The sequence below is a fragment of the Mustela nigripes genome, chromosome 6 (assembly GCF_022355385.1).
Source record: "Mustela nigripes isolate SB6536 chromosome 6, MUSNIG.SB6536, whole genome shotgun sequence".
NCBI classification, from domain to species: domain Eukaryota; kingdom Metazoa; phylum Chordata; class Mammalia; order Carnivora; family Mustelidae; genus Mustela; species Mustela nigripes.
Window position 1 is genome coordinate 104061702 of NC_081562.1, and position 20220 is coordinate 104081921.

At 54.5% G+C, this 20220-nt stretch overlaps 1 protein-coding gene across 2 annotated transcripts in view; it reads right to left on the bottom strand.

Annotated features, from left to right (window-relative positions):
- Positions 1 to 652: 652 nt before the first annotated feature.
- The window catches only part of TEAD4 (TEA domain transcription factor 4), a 63323-nt gene continuing 43755 nt past the window's right edge, over positions 653 to 20220 (bottom strand). The window contains exons 6-13 of one of the 2 annotated variants that reach the window (XM_059403799.1): positions 18311 to 18439; positions 17203 to 17246; positions 16612 to 16667; positions 13890 to 14029; positions 12632 to 12805; positions 2162 to 2302; positions 1069 to 1221; positions 653 to 953 (exon numbers count right to left, since the gene is read on the bottom strand). In XM_059403799.1, coding sequence (XP_059259782.1) covers positions 840 to 953; positions 1069 to 1221; positions 2162 to 2302; positions 12632 to 12805; positions 13890 to 14029; positions 16612 to 16667; positions 17203 to 17246; positions 18311 to 18439 — 951 coding nt within the window. In that variant the 3' untranslated portion in view covers positions 653 to 839. The remainder of the gene's footprint in view (positions 954 to 1068; positions 1222 to 2161; positions 2303 to 12631; positions 12806 to 13889; positions 14030 to 16611; positions 16668 to 17202; positions 17247 to 18310; positions 18440 to 20220) is intronic. The other variant, XM_059403800.1, reaches the window with a different exon arrangement.

Here is a 20220-nt window from a genome sequence, read left to right on the forward strand (position 1 = left end):
ACCACCCAGCAGATAACCAGGCTGGCAGGGAGCCCGAGGTAGGACTCACAGAACACGAGAACTGGGTGGTCTTAGAGACCACTGGTCCACTACAGACCTTTGACCCACCTTCTCGGCCTTCACCCCCACAAACAGTGCTGCGTGACACCAGCCTCACCACCTAAACTCCACAGGCTGGCCTCAGCACCGCCACTCCTGCCCTCCTTGTCTCAAGCTCTGGGCTATGGAACCCACTCTCACCGGGGATGCATGAAAACTTCTAGAGAGTTCTGGCTACATCCCCTCCCGGCCTTTCCAATAACTGTCACCTCCACACCTAAAACCTGAGCCCTGGACTGGACCAAGCCTCCCTGTTGGCTGTCCTGCAGACAGGGCACCAATGGTGGCCGCAACACCATGCACCAGTCCCTGCAGGGGCATACGCGGGGATGCCCAGCACAGAGCCCTGAACCCAAGCCCCGACCCCCCAGCGTGGCTGGCAGCACAGTGCAGGGCTCGAATGGCAGCAGGGGATCCATCCCATCGGGAGCTCTGCATCTGGCGACATTCCTGGCCGAGTCCATGGGGCACCTGTGGGGCTGCTTCTGGCCTGCTTCCCAGTCTGCTCCCCTTCTCCCACGGTCCCTCCCGAGGCTCAGACAGCCAGATCAGGTCCTGGGAAAATACACACCATCTTGGGTTTATTTGGGGTTGGGCATTGCAGGTTCAGGCACAGTTTGTTCCTGGACAGGAAGAGTCGGGACCTCTCCGCTCTCCTGGCACTTCGGGCCTCTGCAGATCCCCTCCCCACATCCCTGCACACACGACGTCTCTTCCCCCCTCCCTGCTCCCTGAGTCTCTTATTCCTTCACCAGCCGGTAGATGTGGTGCTGAGCCCCGTGCTCGCTGGCTGACACCTCGAAGACATAGGCGACGCATAGCAGTGTCTCCTGCGTGTCTCTGTTGGTGACCACCTGCAGGGGACAAGAAAGATGAGAGTTAAAGCCCCAAACAGGGGCACGACGTTGTCTCGACCCACTGATCCCTTCCTGCCGCACACCTGCAGCGCACCTGCCCCCCATCACGCACCTGCAGGATGGTGAAGTTCTCCAGCACGCTGTTCATCATGTACTTCTCGGGCAGGTGCTTCAGCTTGTGGATGAAGTTGATCATGTACTCGCAGAGCGGGGACCGATGAATGCGGTAGGAGTAGTGGCCGTTCTCATAGCGGGCGTACTCTGTCTGCAGGACCCAGGGGGCAGCGGGGGCTTAGAATCTCTCTTGACCACTTCCTGCCCCGGCCCAGCTCTCTGGGGAAGCTCCGTGACCCACTCACTGTCCACCTCCTCCGTCAGTGACGGGCAGACCAGGCCGAGGAGGAGGGAGCTCAAGGACAAAAGCGCAGTGGTACTAGGCAAGATGGGACAGAGCAGTGACTCAGTCCTGCCAGCATATGAACACACACTAATAGGCACGACAAGGGTGCGGGAGCAGGGTACGTCTGAGCCACACTGCAGGGCTATCCCGATGTTGATCTCCCGGCTGCCAATATAATACTCTAGCTACACAGGACACTGCCGGGTGAAGGTACACGGGGTGACAATGGCACAGCATGTGGAGCTGTATGTAATTCTCTCAAAATAAACATTTAATTAAAAATAACTCAAGGGGCAGGCACCTGGGTGGCTCACTGGGTTGGGAGACTGTCTTCACCTCAGGTCATGATCCCAGAGTCCTGGGATCAAGGCCCTCATTGGGCTCTCTGCTTGGCGGGGAGCCTGCTTCCCCCTCTCTCTCTGTCTGCCTCTCTGCCTGCTTGTGATCTCTCTGTCAAATGAATGGATAAAATCTCTTAAAAAAAAAAAAACTCAAAAAGCATTTTATAAACCACTATTGGTGCAGAGAGGGTTTTAGGCACTGGTGTGTTTCCACGGTCCCCAGGTGACCACAGGGGTGGCAGGGGCTGAGAAGCCCGGGGCTGGGCGTGCTCTCTGCCCTGGTGCCAGCCTGGCATCGGGTTGGGTTGGACATGAGCTGGGTTACTGATAACTGGCGGGCATGTGAGAGGAATAGCTCACGGACTCAGACAGACGTGGGCAAAGCGGTGGGGACAGGATGAAGGGCAGCCTGAGGCAGGGATGGGCCTTAACAAACACGCGGGGCGGGGTTGGGGGGCTCCTACCTCCACTTTCTCTACCACCTGCTTGCCAAAAGAGCAGACCTTGGTGGAACAAGTGATTATCATGTTCTCTGGACTCTCGTACTGGCTGGAGACCCCGTAGAAGGAGCTGCCTTCATCCTCGATGTTGGTGTTGAGGTCTGCCTGGAGGAAGACACAGGGAAGACTCACAGTGGACTGGTGAGTCAACAGAGGCCCTGCTGGGAGTGGACCTAGGGAGAACTCTGGGGCCACCGTCCAGGTTCTAGGGCCAGCAAGACATCAGGAAGGCCTGAAAAGAACTGGGAGAGTAGGATCTTGGAAAGCTTCCACCCTTCTCCACAGCCAGGCCTGGTGTAAAGTCAGGATGTGTTACCTAAACAATGGAAAAAGAGAACACTGTCATCTGCGTTAGTCATAGGCCTCCGCTACCCATTTAGGCACCAAAACATCCAGCATTGGGGCCCCCAACTTTGTCTTTAGGACTTCAGGTTTTATGGTTTTACAGTCTAAGGCTTTGCTCTTGTTAAACTGCAAACAACTGAATCTATATCAGTCATTTCTATTTTAGTATGAATTTGTCAGATCCTTTCCAGAGTCAATTTTGATAGTGCAGTAAGCGTGGGAACAGAAAGCCAGAATGGGAGACTGGCGGAGGGGAGAGTAGGAGGGGGTGCCAGGACTCCTCTCCGTCTCATCCTCCAGTCCAGCTGGTCACTGGACCCTGCCAGTGCTCTTTTGGAAACGGCTCTGGGGGCCGGCCTCTCACCCATGTCTATGGCAGTACTGAGTCCAGTCACCCCTGACTTTTCACATCTCTGCTGCAGCCTCCAGACGAAGCCCCTCCACTGCTGGTCTTCCTCCCTTCGGTTCATTCTCTACGTTCTCTGAGAATTCTCTTCAAAAGACGAGTCTAACTGCACCCCTCCATGGTTAAAACCCTTTCACTGACCCTTTGCCATCAGAGAACCTGATGCTTGCTCCCCAGCCTGGCCTGGGAGCCCCTGGTCCCCTAGATCAGCTTCCTGCTGTTCCCCAACACACATCTTTTCTTCCTCTGCTGACAGCAGAGCCTCAAGTGCCTCCTGCTGGGTGTTGGGTTGATTTGAAATTTTTCTCTTAGCCAACATGGGGTAAGACTCCCAGTTTCACACACATCCCCTGCAAGTGGGATAGAAGCAGGATCTTGGCTTCAGCATGACCAGTGAGGCTCCCTGACCACAGGCCTGGCCCAGCCCCACAGAGCTGACAAGCGACGAGACACAGGTCTTCAAGCTCCCACTCCCACGCTTACTGCGTCCGGTAGAGTTACAGGGACGGAGGGAGAGCTCAGATGAGACAAGTCCACGCCTTGGCAGCTCTCAGGCAGACACTGTGCTTCTGAAGCCCTAAGCCAGTTAGGGGTCCCCATCCCCCAAGTTAGGGCCCCCCAGTGAATCATCCCATCTGAGCCAGGGCCTGCTAGCAGAGCAATTCAGAACTCAGAACAAACGCACAGATCTAAAAAGGCTTCTTCTGAGGGTGCATTCTCTCCTCCCACCCACACAAGCAGCCTGAGCACCGCCAGGCTGGACCTAGAGCGCGGCAGCCCCACGACGCAATAGCTCCGGTTGAGGCTGAAGAATCTGACACCAAGGCCTCCTCTGAGCAAAACTCAGGGGCTCCCCAGAACCACGGAAGGTTCTGGCACCATTCAGAGCCGGGCACCAGGCAGTTCTGTTACCAGCCATTAGGGGATGCTCAGTCATTATGTTTCTCTCCTTTGGGGAAAGAAGTTTTCTGAGAGGAAGAACATTGTCTGGACTGCTGGGGACTGGTTCAATGTCTTACAGCACAATGAAAATATTAGGTCGCCACAAGGGCCTGAGTTTCCTGTTGAGTTTACTGAGGAGGGCCTGTGTTTACTGTGGTGAAATGAAGATGATTGCCGAGTGAAAAAAATAAAAGGCAGGTTATGGAACACAATGAGGATATGTTAACTTTCATGATGAGAAAAAGAAAATGGGCTGTTTTCATGCTGAATAGAATGGCACAGGTTTAGTGCACTCTGCAATGGTTTTAATGAGGCCACTAGGAAGAAAGGAGAACAAGGAATTCCAGCTACATTCAAGGCTCAGCCTCCGAAATAAATAGCAGCATCTCGGCCCTGGGGTGGGGATGGAGCTGGGCAAGCAAGGGGTGCCCTGAGTCCTGGCTGGGGGTGGGGCGGGGGCGGTCCTCCCTGGGCTGGGAATTGAGGGCAGCTGGGACCAGCAAAGGCCTTCCGGTGAAGTACGTGGTGAACTGGGACCAAAATCCAGCTCTCCGTCTCCTATTTTCCCCGCTAAGTCACATGCTCCTCCTAGGAAACCAAGTTTGTCAGACTTCTTTAAAAAGGAACAGTTTGCTCAAAGTATGCTGCAGCCAGAAGCACAGGGCAGGAGCGTGAACAAGAGCTGGGAGGAAGGTCGGCTGCCTATGAAGGGCAGGCACCCGAACACGGGAGGGTGGGTGCCAGCCAAGGGGCAAGGCCAGGGCACAGAATGATGGCGCTCGAACCACAGCCACCGCCGGGGTCCTCTTGATGAACGACATGCTTGTGTAGCACCTACCGGGGCCCTGTTCTATCCCCACTGTTTTCTCTTAAATCCACTCATTCCTTACGTCCATGCTAAGTCCAGGAAATCAGTCAGGAACTCTATTTTTTTCTGTGATAATTACTGCGTAACTATTAAAGGAGAAATATTTGTTTGTATGCCACCAAAAAGAATGCTGTGCACCAGGGCTGGGCAGGACCGGCCCAATCCCTCCCAGGTTCTTCCCAGCGCACAAAGGTCACAGTTGCCTAGCGCCCCCGCACCGCTCTGGACATGCCATGCCCTTCACCACCTTGTGCTGCCAGAATCTGTTCAGATGCCTTCGGCCCCTTCCAGATGGTAAGCACCCTGCCAGCAAGGACTCAGCTCTCCCAGGGGCCCCGGCCAGGCCTGGGGCGAGGCCCTCCTCCCAACCCCGTACCCCGCCCCCGCCACGGCTGCCGCCTGTGGCTGTTCAGCCTCTCACCGCTGGGTGGCGCTAAGTGAGATGAGCGGTGAGCCCCGCATCCCTGCCCCACCATAACCTTTGCCCCAGCACACGCAGGTCTTGGTCCTAGCCTCCCACTCACCTGGCTCTTCCATCCCTCAGTCACCCATGTCTCCCGCCCCAGCCCAGCACAGTCAAGGGGAGTGGGGTCCAAAGAGGCTGAACGTTGTCTCTGCTATCAAGGAATTCATAACTGGTGGGACAGCAAGGAGCACGAGTGAGATGCTGTGAGTGGTACAGAGAGAGGAAGAGAGAGAAGGAGGTAGTGGGAAAGAAAACAAGCTCCTGCTGTGCATCCTGGGGCCGGCCGGCCCTGTGGCCGCGCAGCCCAGAGCCAAGCAGATGTGGGCGGTGACCCAGACAAACCCTGCCCCCCACCTCCTCTTGGCCTCACTGCCTTATCCTCCCGGAGGACTGCCCCACACATCGTACACATCGCACACTTCTTGTCCACCCTGGCACCCCCTCACTCTACCGTGCTGGTTTTCTCTTTCTCAGCAGAAGAGGCACTCGCCCTCCTGCCCTCCGAGTGCCCCACACTCTCCTCCCTTCGCCCTATTCATAGCTGTGGTGTGGGTGGGCAGCCCAGGCGGGGCCTGGAACAGGTGTGGGGGATCGGGTGACAGACAGATGAGCTGAGACAGCCGCAGCCCAGGAGAGGGGGCCGGAGGGGCTCAGATTCATTGTCATGTGCTGGCATGTGCCTGGGAGAAATGTCAGGGCCCAAAGGGAGCAGCAGGCTGGGATGGGGGCCGGTCTGATGTACTCTCCTCCCTCCGAGGCCTCAGTTCACCTCTGCCCGGCATTTTTCAACTTGCAGACTGGTGTTAACAGCCCTCGGTGTCCCCGAGCCCCCTCTCCACTGCCCTGAGGACAGAGGTGGCCCCAGCTGGTCCCACATGTTGTGGGGAAGGAAGAAGAGACTTCAGCTTCTCAGTCCCTGCGCCAGACCCTGCATGTCCCACCCAACAGAGCATAGTCTCACAACTCAACCCTCCTGCACCCCGCGCCAGCTCCAGCTGGAAATGATTTGTCCCCCAGGCAGCAGCCTAGGAAATACCACCACGGCCCCATCAAAGGAAGAGTAACTTCCACTGCGGATGGGCTAGGAGGCTGGGTTAGGGACATCAAAGTCCTCCTCCCACTCCAAGAAGGCGCTGGTCAACTCCCCAGCATCTAGAAGGGAAGGCTTTGGAGGAGGCAGCTTTGTTTCCTTTCTAAGGAGTGCCGCCCCGCCTCCCAGGGGAGGGAGTGGCCAGGCCAGGGGCAGGAGCGGAGGGTTCCAGATGGTTGTGAGGACCCCAGAGCTGACCAAAAGGCTCATGCGTAGCAAAGAGGAGCATTTCCTTTTCCCCCATCACAGAATTTGTACAACCCTGGTGCCTCTGCCCACCCCATACAGGAGAGACCAGATGACTGCCCTGGAGCCCTGGCCGCTGGCAGGCCCCCATCTCTGATTTCACCTGTCCTTTCCCTGACCAAGTGTCTGCTCTTCAGAGAGGGACTGGCTCTAGAGGCTCAAGCAAAGGGCAGGGCACCTTGGGGCCCTCAGACACACAGCCTCCTGCAGACCATTAAGAACAAAACTGCTGATGGTTCAGATGGAGAAACGGGCCCAGAGAAGTGGAGATACACTCGGGCCACGGCTCTTGAGCTGCAGAGCAGAGACAAGAGCCTCTACATCCCAGCTGGAGCCCACTGCTGCCCCTCTGCTCCCCCAGGACACACCAGGAGGGCCCCACTTATAGCCCACCACACTCCCCTATATCTGTACACTAGTTATTGCCCAAGAACATGAGATTTGCTCCAGATCCTCCCACTTGGAATATGAGCACCTGGAAGACAAGGGCCATATTGGGCCCACACAGCAGGGGCCACGGGTACAGCCCATGGGCAGAGTGCAGGGACCACACAGAGAACTGGCCTGACCAATTTCCTCAGCACCAACTGTCCCCTCCCTTCCTTCTCCCATCCATCCCTATCACCAAATGATAAATGAAAGCATCAGAAGGAAGGAAGGATGTGGGCCACAAGCAAGGCTGGAGAGAACATTCTAATTCCTTTCCCTACTTGCCCACTCTCACCTGCAGGCAGGACAGTCCTCATTTTCTTTCTTTCTTTCTTTTTTTTTTTTTTTTGTTAAGATCTTACTTATTTATTTGACGAACAGAGATCACAAGTAGGCAGAGCAGCAGGCAGAGAGAGAGGAAGGGAAGCAGGCTCCCCGCTGAGCAGAGAGCCTGATGCGGGGCTTGATCCTAGGACCCTGGGACCATGACCCGAGCCAAAGGCAGCGGCTTTAACCCACTGAGCCACCCAGGCGCCCCAGTCCTCATTTTCTGGAAGAGAAGTCTGGGCTCCAGAGAACCCAAGAAGCCCAACTGCCCAACTCTACCCAGGATGCACAGTTCAGTCTGCTGTCTCTGCACTGCCACTATCTGCTGCTCCTCAGGGCCTTGTGGAGCCTCTTATAGGCAATCCACAGCCTTCTCCAGCAGAAGCAGGACCCCACGTAGGGTCATCCCACAGCCACTCTGTAAGGTTGGGCAGTTCCATGTCCTGGTTCCAAGCACACACCCTAGACACACACTGAGTGTGAATCTGTTAAGCCGCTATGAACTGGCTGACCCTGGCAAGTCATTTCACCGCTCTGTGCCTCAGTTTCCCCTGTAGAGAATGAGGCCGTCAACTGAACCTGCCTTCAGTGTTGCGGCAAGCATGAAACATGCTGATACATGTAAAGTGATGGACAGTGCCTGGTGTAACCTTCCACTGAATGCCCTGACCTACGTCATGTGCATGTCACAAGAACGACTACAGGAAAGAGGCTTACCCTGGCTGGACGTCTCAAAGCCAGGCCCTTGCTTACTCCATTCCTCAGTGTCCCCCTCTTTTGTGAAAGGGGAGGCCTAGGATGGTCCTCATTTGGATGGTGGCTAGAAGAATACAGAATATTACTACTAACTAAAAGAAGGCAGGAGCTAGTGAAAAAGGCCCCAAATTCCCCATCCCCTCGCCCCCCAGGTACTGTTTCCACAAATGCCTCCTGCCAACCAGGCCTTCCTTCTGAAATGACAACCTCAGGGTAGCTGAGCCACTGCTGAGAAGGAGTCACTAATCACCTCCCCCAAGGTCCTTCTTCCAAGCCAAGGCTAAGTCGGGACTGGCGGGGCCTGGGGGAAGGATCACTCAAGAGAGTGTGCGGGCTTCCCCCCCCAAAAAAAGCGCCAGGAGCCCCCTCAACACACAGGAGGGAACGGGAGCTACTGCGCCTGCTACACAGAGACGCTGCTGACGGCGGCCCGTAGCAAAGCCTCTTACTTCCAACTTCAGGGCCGGGGCCAAAAGGGACAGTAGAGAGAGGAAATGGGGAAGTGAAGTGGGGTTAAGCTCCTCCTGGAAAAAGGAAGAAAGACATCCTGCCCCATACATCACACTCTTAAGGCCAGCCTGTCTGGGTGAGGTCCTGCCTGACCTAAACTAGAGCAGCCTCCTCCTCACTTCCAGTCTGGACGGTTGACTGATCCAGCTCAGGACAACTCTGGCCGTGTCCTTCCCTGCTGGGAAACCTTCTGTGATTCCTCATTACCTGAAGAGAAGGGATGGTAAAGATGTCGCCAAGTGCCACTATCTACCCCCATTGCTACACCCATGGTGGTCATCACTAGTCAATCTGGAACCTTCTGCCTCTAGATCTTCTCAAACCAGCATGCCAAACAAGGACTACCAATCCTCGAGAGGTGACACTCTAGTTAAAGCTGCTTTCCAGGACATCTGGTTAAAATGGAAGACAAACGATACAAGTTCACTTTTTTCCCTTCCAGGGAACCAACTAGAAACAATAGCAAGGAACTTTTTTTAATGTGTTGTGCCATAAACATGAAGCAAACAGAGGCGAAACCACACGGGCAAGAGAGTTCCACAAATTTAAGAAGGCTAAAGGCTGACCAGAGCTAGAAGGAACTCTACGGGTAAAGGAAGCAAGTGGAATCACAGCCTCAAAGCACCTTCAGAGGTCTTAGAGTAAAAAGTGAGCAGCCATGGTTGAGAGAAGCCCTGAGGGGCTTGGGCCTGGAGAAGCCAGGACAGTACAGGCAGGGAAGGCACGGGCTTCTTCGCACAAGACACTGACTGAAAGGCCGTACCAAGAGTGGTGAGGCCCACCTCTCCCACCCTTTGACAGAAGACCAAGAAATAATCATTAGAAAATTTACAGGAGGGCGTCAGGTTTCAGGGAGCAGGTCAGAGGGGGGAGAGAGAATTGACTGAAAGCTGCATAAGAAATGCTTGGATCCCCAGTCCTCCCCACTGTCCCACACCTTGGCTGCAGGGACCAAGTATATCCCCTTCCGGGGGCATCATTCAAGGAGAATTCTCTGGAGAAACTGAACAACCTCAAGGGGGGGAAAAAAAAAAGGTCTAATAAACATGCTGACATTTATTGTTTCCCTCAAAAAAAACCAGATGACTCCACAACCCCAAGCACCTTAAAGTGCAGCCCACCAGGTGACCCACCAGGTGACAAGTCCTACCCTGTACACAGAGCTCCCAATCACTAAATATGGACATGGTGCAAACAACAAAGGAAAGACTCCATCAGACTTCCCCAAAATGAAAACCTTCTCTGCTTCAAAGGACACTATCAAGAATGTGAAAAGAGCTGACAGCCTAGGAGACAGTATCTCCAAAACACACCCAATAAGGGACTTCTGTCTATAATATATAAGCTCAAACTCCATAATAAAAGACAACCCAACTTAAAAATCAGCAAAGGAGCTCAACAGACATTCCTCCAAAGAGGACAGACAGGTGACCAATAAGCACAGGAAATGCAAATCAAAACCACAAGGAATTCCACTTCACACCTACTGGGAGGGGTATAATCACAGAAAATAATCTAGGGTCAGCAGGGATGTGGATAAACAGGGACCCTCATAAAACCACTGGTGAGAATGTACTATGGCGCAGCCACTTCGGAGAACAGTCTGGGAGCTCCTCAAAAAAGGCAAAGAGTTGCTGCCATATGACAGAGCAATTCAAGACCCAAGTGTCTCCCCAAAAGACATGAAAACCTATAGCCCCAGAAAAACTTGGGTGTGAAATCCACAGTAGCATTATTCAGACAAGGTGGAAACAGCCCCAAGGTCCACCAACTGATGAATGGATAAACAAAACTTGGTCTACCCATACAACGAAGTATTAGGGAAGCCGTAAATAACATTGAATTACACACTTTAAGTCGATGAATTATATGATAGGTGAATTATATATGAACCAAGAATTACAGACATTGTCAGACATCAAAACACATAGAAAAAAGGATGAAAAGGAAATAAATACAAAGAAGGGAACAGAAGAAACATAAACACATGGGTCTTACTTTGTATCCCAGGGAGATAAAAGAAAAGTTGTAGTCATGAAATAAGATCAGGATACCATCAAAGAATAAGAAGGAACTCTTAAAAATTAAAAATATTGGGAGGCACCTGGGTGGCTCAGTGGGTTAAAGCCTCTGCCTTCGGCTCGGATCCCTGGATCCTGGGATCGAGCCCACATTTGGCTCCCTGCTCTTCGGGAAGCCTGCTTCTCCCTCTCCCACTCCCCCTGCTTCTGTTCCTTCTCTCACTGTCTCTCTCTGTGTAAATAAATAAATAAAATCTTAAAAAAAAATTAATTAAAAATATCATGGTCAAAGTTAGACATTCAGTAGAAAGTGGGGCAGAGAATGCCACCATATTCCATTAATCTAATCCATCACTAATTATACAATGCACCATGACCTTCTGAACCACTAAGAAAAATGCCATCAACTGAACTATGAACACAATAGCAACTCAAAGACTCATCCATTTTCTTCTATCATCATAGAACCCTAATTTTATTCAGAATGACAGTTTACTCAACTAAGAGTACAACCACACAGAATAATTAAGTGTTGTGTGTGACTTCCAAGAAAGCTCCATAGAGGATCTCTAGTGATTTCATGGAGTTGAAATCCTTGAAAAATAAACTACTTATTTATGCCACTGCTATACTGGGTTCTATGTAATATGTACTCAGATACATTCAACCAACTCAGAAGAATTAGAAGATATAGTTAAGGAAATCTCTCCAAGAAAATGAGTTGGAAAATCATAATGAGTTGTAAAAATCATAGAGAGTATCAAATCAAATGTACAATTCAAATCAAAGTACAAATCAAATGAGTTGTAAAAATCATAGAGAGTAAGTCCAGGATATCCAAAATAAGACTAATATGGGTTCTTGGATAAGAACACAGAGCCAACAAAGGGAAAGAAATCATATAAGTAAATTTTCCCAAATTTGAGTAACAAAATCTCACAATTCAAAGGGCCTGGCTTAAAAAATCAGAAAGTAAAAACATACATATCCCAAAGCTCCTCTATGTGAAACTTAAAGAGTGTTAAGGCATAGAAAGGAAATGCAAAATTTTCAGAGATAAAAAACAAAAACTAAAACAAAACCCAAGTGACATAACAAAGGACAGAGAATCAGAAAGTGACCACACTACTTGTGTTTGAAGACAATGGAGCAGTGTATTGAAAAATGATTCTTGAAAGTCATTTCTAGAAAAATGATTCATGACTTAGATCCTATACCCAATCAAACTATCAACCAAGTACAGAACAACAGGCAAAGACTTGAACATTTATCTATACCACATTTTTCCTTAGGGAAGTACCAGAGAATGCTTTCCAGAAAAATAAGCAGGGACACCAAAAAGAAACACGAGATCTGGAAAACCACAGATTCCACACAGGAGAAAAGCAAAACCAGGCTCCAGAAGGATCTGCTGCACTTCTCCACCACGGGCTAAGTGTGCACTTGTCAGACACCCTTGTCTGCACCCTGAACCCCTTTTCTGTGTGCACTGGGCCCCTGGGAGGTAAGCTCTCAGAGCAGGCACTACAGCTTAGTGGGCTCAGAGGAGATGACTCAAAAGCAGGGAGCTCTCCTCCCTGTAGGGAAAGCTACAGAGGCTAAGCCTATGTTTGGGAAGCTGGGTGGGTGTCTCTCTTGGGGTAGCTATCCTAAATCTATAGCCTACTTCTGCAGACCCTGCCCAACGCAACAGTGGCCCTGCTGTGGCCCTAAAGTGAACTCAGGACTTGGCATTCCAAGAGTCCTTGTAGCCTCTTTGCCGACTCCTCCTTCAGTGTTCCCTGAGGTCTTGTTCTAGTAGTCCCCTTGAGGCTGTCATCACCTCAGGACAGGGCCTTCTCCTGCTAGCTTGGCTCTCCGGCAACCCCTGTGGCTCCTGGGTTCAGCCTCCCACCACCCTGTGGCCGCTGTGTGCTCGGACCGCCCCTTGCACTTGTGGAAAGGGCACCCAATACCCACTTCTTCTCTTTCCTCCTCCTTATTATCAACGTGCTGGGACTGGAAGGAAGAGCTTATCGAAGGGCTTACCCAGAATTTCACAAGAAAAAAGGCATTGGAAGGCCCCCGTTCAAAGAGCTCCTTGAGTCCCCCCTTTTTCTCCGGGAATTTGTCATAGATCTGGCGGATGTCCACGGCTTCGAGGTAGGGGTCACTGTAGCTTGGGCTGGACTGGCCGATGTGCACGAACAAGTGCTTGTTGTACTGCGGAGAGAACAGCTGGATTGAGGGACAGGTATGGTGTAGCAGGCAGCCAGAGTAGACCAGAGCTGGGATCACGGCCGCGTGACCTAGAGCAAGTGACTTCAGCTCTCCGGGCCTCAGTTTCCCAACTGGTAAAATGGGGACAGTAAAAGGACCCGATGTAAAGCCAAGTTAATGGGTATAAAGCCTCCGGAGCTGTGCCTGCACCTAGTGGGCCTAGTCGCTGCTAATAAACAGGGCTCCGTCTCAGTCCTGGCTGGCCACTGGATGCCCTCAGCAAATCACTTCCTACCTCTGGACCTCTCTTATCTGTCATGTCAGACCACCGGCCGAGATCAGGTGTTTTCAAACTGTGCTCCACCCGGCAGACGGGGGCTGGACTGCCCCTGTGCCCCTCACAGGCACTGGACTACACCCAAAGAAAGTCTACTTCTTTTGTTGTACACACGGGGCTTCTGAATAAGCGTTTGATTAATGGTTCCTCTGCTGAAAACACAAGTTTGAAAACATCAGAGTAAAATGGTCTGTGAAGTCCCCTGGGTGCCCCGCCTCCTTCAGCTCCTCCTCCTCTGACCTTTCCAGATGACGCTGGTCACCCAGGACATGGGACACGAAGGGGACAGGGTGGGGGTGGCGCCCAAGGATGTGGGCCGGACATAGGAGGCCCCTCAGAGCCACAGGGGCAAGGATGGAGCAGGGGGGCTGAGAGGCAGGGCAGAGGGCATGGAGAGAAGAGTGTAGGTCAGGGAAGGAGCAGCAGAGGGAGAGCCAAGAGAACTGGGATGGACAGAGGACACCGGGGAGGGCTTTGGGGCGGGATCACCAACCGTGCCAGGGGAGGAGGGGAAGAGAGGGGCCGGAGTGAGCAAAGAGGGAGGGGTGGATGAAGGAAAGGAAAGGGGAAGGGAGAGCCAGTGGAAGGGAAGACTGGGCAGGACTAGGGGAACTGAGGGCAACCAGAAGTGGAGTGGGGCAGAAGGCCAGGGCAGGAAGCCAGAAGCAGGTGAGGAAAGAGCTGAAGACACAGGCGCCTCCGGGAACAGGAGTGGGTAAGAGAGCCGGCCAGACCGGGGCCAGCACCTACCGTATCAGGGTCCTGCTGCTGCTCCAGGAAGGCAGAGAACTCCAACATCCAGAGCTTGGAGCTGGCCACACTGCGGCCCTGCCATGGGGGTGCTGGGGGCGCTGAGGGCGACGGGGTGGGTCCTGCAGGAGATTCGAACCCTGCACGCAGGGAGAGAGGCACATGGGGAGCGGTCCACACACAGCCTCCCTGCCGACAGCCTCTGCGAGGATCCCGGGCCCAGCAGGGAGGCCCTGAGCTGACCAGGAGCTCTCTTGCCTTTCTTAAATAGGCCTCCTTGCAGGGGTGGTGGAGGGCGGCACTTGTACAAGCTGTACCCTTGGGCCCCTGGGAAGAACTGCACTCGGGGGGAAATGGACATTGGATGGGGGACCAAGAGCTTCCTGAGCAGCACTGCCGGGTTTGCAGTGCCGGGGAGCTTGAGGTCCAGTCTGAGACAACCAGACCTAACCCCCTACAATGCCGAAGCCCCATGGGGGCAGGAAGCTTCCTGATCTGTTCACTGCTGTCTCTCCAGCCCCTACAACAGCGCCTGGCTCAGAACAGGCACTCCATACAGGTTTGCTAATAAAGGAAGTAAGGCACGTGGTAAGAACTGACAAGGTACGCCCTCGGGCGTGAAGAGCACAGGCTTCTCCAAAGACAGCGATGCCTGAAGGAAGTGGCCAGCACACGCAGGAGGCAGGAGGTGAAGACAGGGAAAAGCACTCAGAGCAGAGGGCCGGGCAGAGGCAAAAGGAGAGGGCTGTGAGAAGCTCAGCGGGTTTGGAAGCTAGGTCCTCGGGGGGGAACCGGAGAGCAGGTGGGTTTGTGCCCGTGGCAGGAAACAAAGGTGAAGAGATGGGCCCGGGGGCCAGGCTAAGCGGCATGAATCTGAGCCTGAGAGTTTGGGAGTGACAGGATTGGAGGCGGGGCAGTGAAATGATCGGACGCCCATTTCTGGAAGGACTACGCAGGGGTGAGGCTGTCAGAAGCACGGTCCTGGGGACATTTTCAGGGGAAAAATGAAGAAGGCCCGAACAAAAGCAGTGTGGTGGAGGGAAGAGTCAGGGACACAGGAGGCACACAAAGGAGCAAAACCCCCAGCTGGGGCACCTGATGGGGTGGGAGAAAGCAGAGGCAGAACTCCAGGACGGGGGGGCGCCTGGGTGGCTCAGTGGGTTAAGCCGCTGCCTTCGGCTCGGGTCATGATCTCAGGGTCCTGGGATCGAGTCCCACATCGGGCTCTCTGCTCAGCGGGGAGCCTGCTTCCCTCTCTCTCTCTGCCTGCCTCTCTGCCAACTTGTGATCTCTCTCTCTCTCTCTCTGTCAAATAAATAAATAAATCTTTAAAAAAAAAAAAAAAAAAGAACTCCAGGACGGGAGAGGGAGGTGGGGGGCCCGCGTGCTGAGGTGGGTAGGTCAGGAGCACTCAAGGGTAAGTCAGGGGCACTCAAGAAAGGAATCGGAGAAGAAACAAGCGGTGGGCAGAGGGCCGTGCTGGACATGTTAGCTATGCCTAATGCCCCAGCTGAACGGCTCGCTCATCGGTGCGGCACCGCTCACAGAGGATGTGCCATGTGCCGGCCACAACGGGCCCTGTGGAAGCGCAGAGTAGTCGCTCACAGACACTGGGCCCCCCAACCCGATACTGGCAATAAAAAGCATCAAGGGCTAGATGGGGGCGCAGAGCGCTCAGGGCGCCTAAGCTGGGCAGGGGCAGGGCAGAGAACTTGCAGGACGGGGAGCCTGAGCCACAGCCCAGAGGCAGGGCAGGTGGAGGCACGGAGGGCAGGAGGGAGAGGAGAGAAGCTGAGTCACCAAGAAGAGCCATGCAAGTCCTACTACAGACTTTAGATAGTACCCAGAAGGCACCTGGAAGCCAGGAAAAGATGTTAAGCCTAGGAACCACAGGGTGGTCCCGGAGGTGAATCACGGAGTGAAGAGAGGAGGCGGGATAAAACGGGACGCAGGTTAGCAGGCAAGAGCAGGGCCTGAACCGAGGCTGAGGCCAGTGAGAGGAGGGGACAGACAGGAGGGCGGGTTACTTGGGGCTGGGAGAAAGCAGCGATCAGAACCCCAAGAGGGGCGCGCCCCGCTCTCAGGACAGGACGAGCCCCAGGCTAGAAGGTCAGCAGAGTCACTCCCCGGGCCAGAGAAGGTGGTTAAGGGTGAGGATCCTGCCTTGTCCTGCAGAGAAGGAAGGAGGTGAGGGACCCTCATGAGAAAGGAGTGTCCCCTGAACAGGGAGGAGGGACACCCATGCTCCACAGCTCTGCTCAGGAGGGCTCCCTCTGCTAGCCAGCAGCTCCAGGCTCGAAAGCCATGCTCTCCTTGGAGCTCCCATTTTGAAGGAGAAGACGACAGTGTCACCAAGAAGGGGGCCATGCCAAGACCCAAGCTCTCCGGGGCACTCCTGCAGTATACGGGGGCAACCAGGTGGAACAGCAGCCCTGGGGCACAGGCACTCCCCTTCGGACAGCGTGCACTCCTGAAGGCCCTGAGCCCAAGCTGGGGAGCAGGTCAGGCAGCCCAAGTGGCACAAGAGGCTTGGTGTAGCACAGAGGTGTGCGTGGTAGGGGAAAGGCAAGGGGCAGAGCCAGGACACTGGGATGTCTGTTCTGAGCATGCGCATCTAAACAGATCAGGAGCTGTCCAGTTGTCAGGGGACCTGGGACCTGGGCAGGGGGGGCAGGAGCTGCAGGCGTGCGAGGTGCCAGGGAGCCGTGCACTGCCGACCCACCTGGCAGAGGCAGCGAAGGCTGGACAGTGTAGGTTTGCTGAGAGAAAGGTTTCACACTGTGGGAGACAGGAGAGAGCAGGTGTAAGCCTTAGGGCAGGCGGCAGCCCAGGAGCCTCCGGCAGTGTCCAGCACGCTCTGTGGGTCTGGCCCTGGTGGTCTGGCCATCAGTGGCCTTGGTGGGTCTGGCCACCTGCTCCCTCCCCTGCCAAGTCCGTCTCGTGGACTCATGGTCTCACGGATGACCCACAGAGGCAGCATGTCTACTGGGAAAATCCACCCCTCCCTCTCGCCTTCCCTCCCTCCCTGGCCTGCCAGAGGGCAGCTCCCTGACCTCCTTTCCTCGGGGTCCCAAGCTCTAGCCCTGCTTCACCCTGGACAGAGTGGCGTTTCGGCAAATGCCACCCCAGGATGTCCATGCTGCAGACTGGGCTGTTGCCTGCGAGCGGGAGACCCTGATTTCAAAGTTGGAGCCCCCGCTCAAAGGCTGAGGCCAGCCTGCGGTCCTGTCCCAGACTGGGTGCCAGGCTCCACAGCACACGTTTATGCGCTCGGGTTCAGCTCAGAGAGCAACCGGCAGCAGGCCATACTCACTCGTGGGATGTTCCGGCTTGGCCCGGCAAAGCTCCTTGCCAAAACTGAGGAGGCAAAAAGCGCAGAGTCAGCAGAGGACCAGGCACGTGGGCCGCAGGGCGGGGGGGGGGGAGGCCAGGCAGGCCTCAGCTGGAAGGCAGGGCTGGGGGCCTGGACCCAGTGGGTGGTAAGGAGAGAGTTAGCACTGCTGTCCGGCACAAGTGTTTTGAGGAGCTCTAGTCTCTGGACCTGCTCTGCTGAGAATGTGCTCCTCGGGAGAAAGCCCAGGTTGGCCATCACGGCAGGATATTCTTCCCTTAGAAGCCCACAGTGCGTAGCGGCACATCAGGCCCGAACAGTCCTAGGTTTCAGAAACCTATTTAGTTCTAAGTGTCCCAAACTTCCTCATACATGATAACTTTGTGTCGTTATCTAGGCAATATCCTGAGGGACTAGCGGTCTCTGAACACACTCTGAACACCGGTGGACGAGAGGCTCACTGAGCAAGGGGCCGTCCCGGTCCCATCCCCACATGCCAAGGGTGATGCTGTGGGTGCATTCTGAAGACCGATTTAGTCCCTGCAGCCAAGAAAACCCTGTGAGGACACAGCCCTGGAAAGGAGGAGCCTTTCTAGACCATTCTGAAAGTGTCACCAAGCTGGCCCCAGTCAAGACATTTAAAATCCAAACAAGGGTCTATTCCTGAGCATCAGCTCTCTGAGTGGCAGGAGAACAGTGCTGAGTGCCTGTGGGGCGTGGGGACGGGCTGAGCGGTGGAGGCTGCTCAGGGCTGCGCTGGTGCCGCACCGACGCCTCGGGCTTCAGCTCCCATCCGTCAATCAGGCCAACTCTGTAGAGCTACCCAGTTGGCCGGCTACTGGGGGCAGACCTGCCCCTTGTGGAAGGCCTGCTGCGTCACTGGCAAGGCCCCCGAGAGGCCAGTGCCAATGCCAGCAGAGCCATGCCTTAGCATGGCCCCTCAGTCCTTGGTCCCTCCTTCCTCCTGGTTCTTCAGGCCTGGGAGGACTCAAGAGAAATGGGGCCTGGCCAGTGCCTCCAGCTCCTCAGGATGGGAAGGAGTGAGAAGAAGGGGCTGGCTCAGCCTCTGGCTCCAGGCAGCCCCACTTACCCCTGAGACTGCTGGGTGGCCTGGGCCCCGGGCGAGGGCCATTTTACTGTGGAAGGCTGTGGCGGAGATGGCCTGGGCGGGCGACATGGGAGCCATGCTCTGCAGGGCCTTGTCCTTAGCTGCCTGGTCCTGGGGAGACATTGGAAGGGAGGGCCTCAGCAGTGGTCACTACGGCATGTGTGGGCGAGGCGGGGTAGGGGCTTGTGCTCAGGGAAGCTGTCCCAACGCCAGTGGCCAGAGCCCCGGACAAGGCCCCGGGGGATCAGGCTCGCGCCCCTGCTGTGCTATGAACCTGGTCTGTGACGAGCACAGGTCACTTGGTTCCTCTGATCAGTTTCCTCCTCTGCCACGGGGCGAAATACTTGTCCAGTCTATTTTATTAGAGTTTAAGGGCCTTGGGAAGCCACCTGCCAGACGGTGTCTTCACGGGGACATTCTGAGAAGCCTTTTAGTCCTCGTTTCCCTCCGCGCCCTGGCAGCCGGCATAGGACCTGGCTCACAGAAGATGATACTACATAAACATGTCAGAGCCCTCCTCAGACAGGAGTCCTCCTCTGCGGCCACACGGGCTGTCTGCAGGCGTGGGACGGTCTCCTCTGGTCCCACCTGTCCCAGTCCTGCCCCATGGGTCTCCCCTTGCACTGTGGACACCCAAGGCACCCCCGCCTTTTACGTGGCAGGTGTCAACACCTGTTACTTCCCCTCCATGGGTCCAAAGACACCAAAGAACAGGTTTTCCCTGCAGAGGCTCTGAACTAACACGTGCACAGGAAAGCATCTGTAAGCATGTGTGACACGGACGAGAACAGTCACAGTAGTAACATGTATGCGTATATAAGCCAGCAGCTCTGGGCCAGAGCGCCCCAAACCCACAGGACTTCAAAATGATGACACGTATTTTAGTATTTCTGTATTCAGTTTTCTGTACTTCAAAAAGCCTAATGGGAACTGTGGTTTTTGTCCAACATATAGACTAGGATGGCAAGTTTTACTCAGTGTGTGTATCTTAGCTGAGGCCAAGAGACTGGATTATGTCAACTCTGTCTTTATGATGAATATATTTAAATGGGAAAAATAAATTAGCCATTATCTGATAATTAAGATGATAGACCCAGATCTATTCCAAGTCCCAGACAAGGGAGAACTGACACAGGCCCTTGCCACTCCCAACACTCCCCCATAACAGTTTCCCTCGGCCCCCACAACAGCCCTGTGGAGCACGCACCACCGTGAGGGAACCAGCATCCCAGCACCTCAGACTGTGGAGCCAGAACTGCAGGGGCCCTGCCACTCAGCTTCTCCAGGACCATGTGCACTCATGTGGCACAAGATGACCCAGAGAAGGTCAAGAACACGACTTCAGGGGCGCCTGGGTCGCTCAGTGGGTTAAGCCGCTGCCTTCAGCTCAGGTCATGATCTCAGGGTCCTGGGATCGAGCCCCGCGTCGGGCTCTCTGCTCAGCAGGGAGCCTGCTTCCCTCTCTCTCTCTCTTTCTCTCTGCCTGCCTCTCTGCCTACTTGTGATCTCTGTCTGTCAAATAAATAAATAAATCTTAAAAAAAAAAAAAAAAGAACACGACTTCACTTTGATTCTGAACATCAGAGCACTCCTGTGAGGCTGGCAATACCGGCAGGATCCCCATTTTAAGAGGAAGAAAACAGAGGCTCTGAGAATTTAGGGCACTGACCGTGGTGGTGGCTAGTCCGAGAGCTTGGTCCAGGTTGGCCTCTGCAGGCCCAGGACAGGGGATGGGGGAGAGAAGGGTACACACAGCACAGAAGACACAGGAGACCATTCTGAGAGGAGGGCTCATCCTCAAGCCATTGTCCTTTCGGGGCAAACCTGGGCTTTGTTCTCAGAGGCTCTCGATAACCAAAGAGGGAGCTCTCAGCATAAGAGGGCCTCTTCCC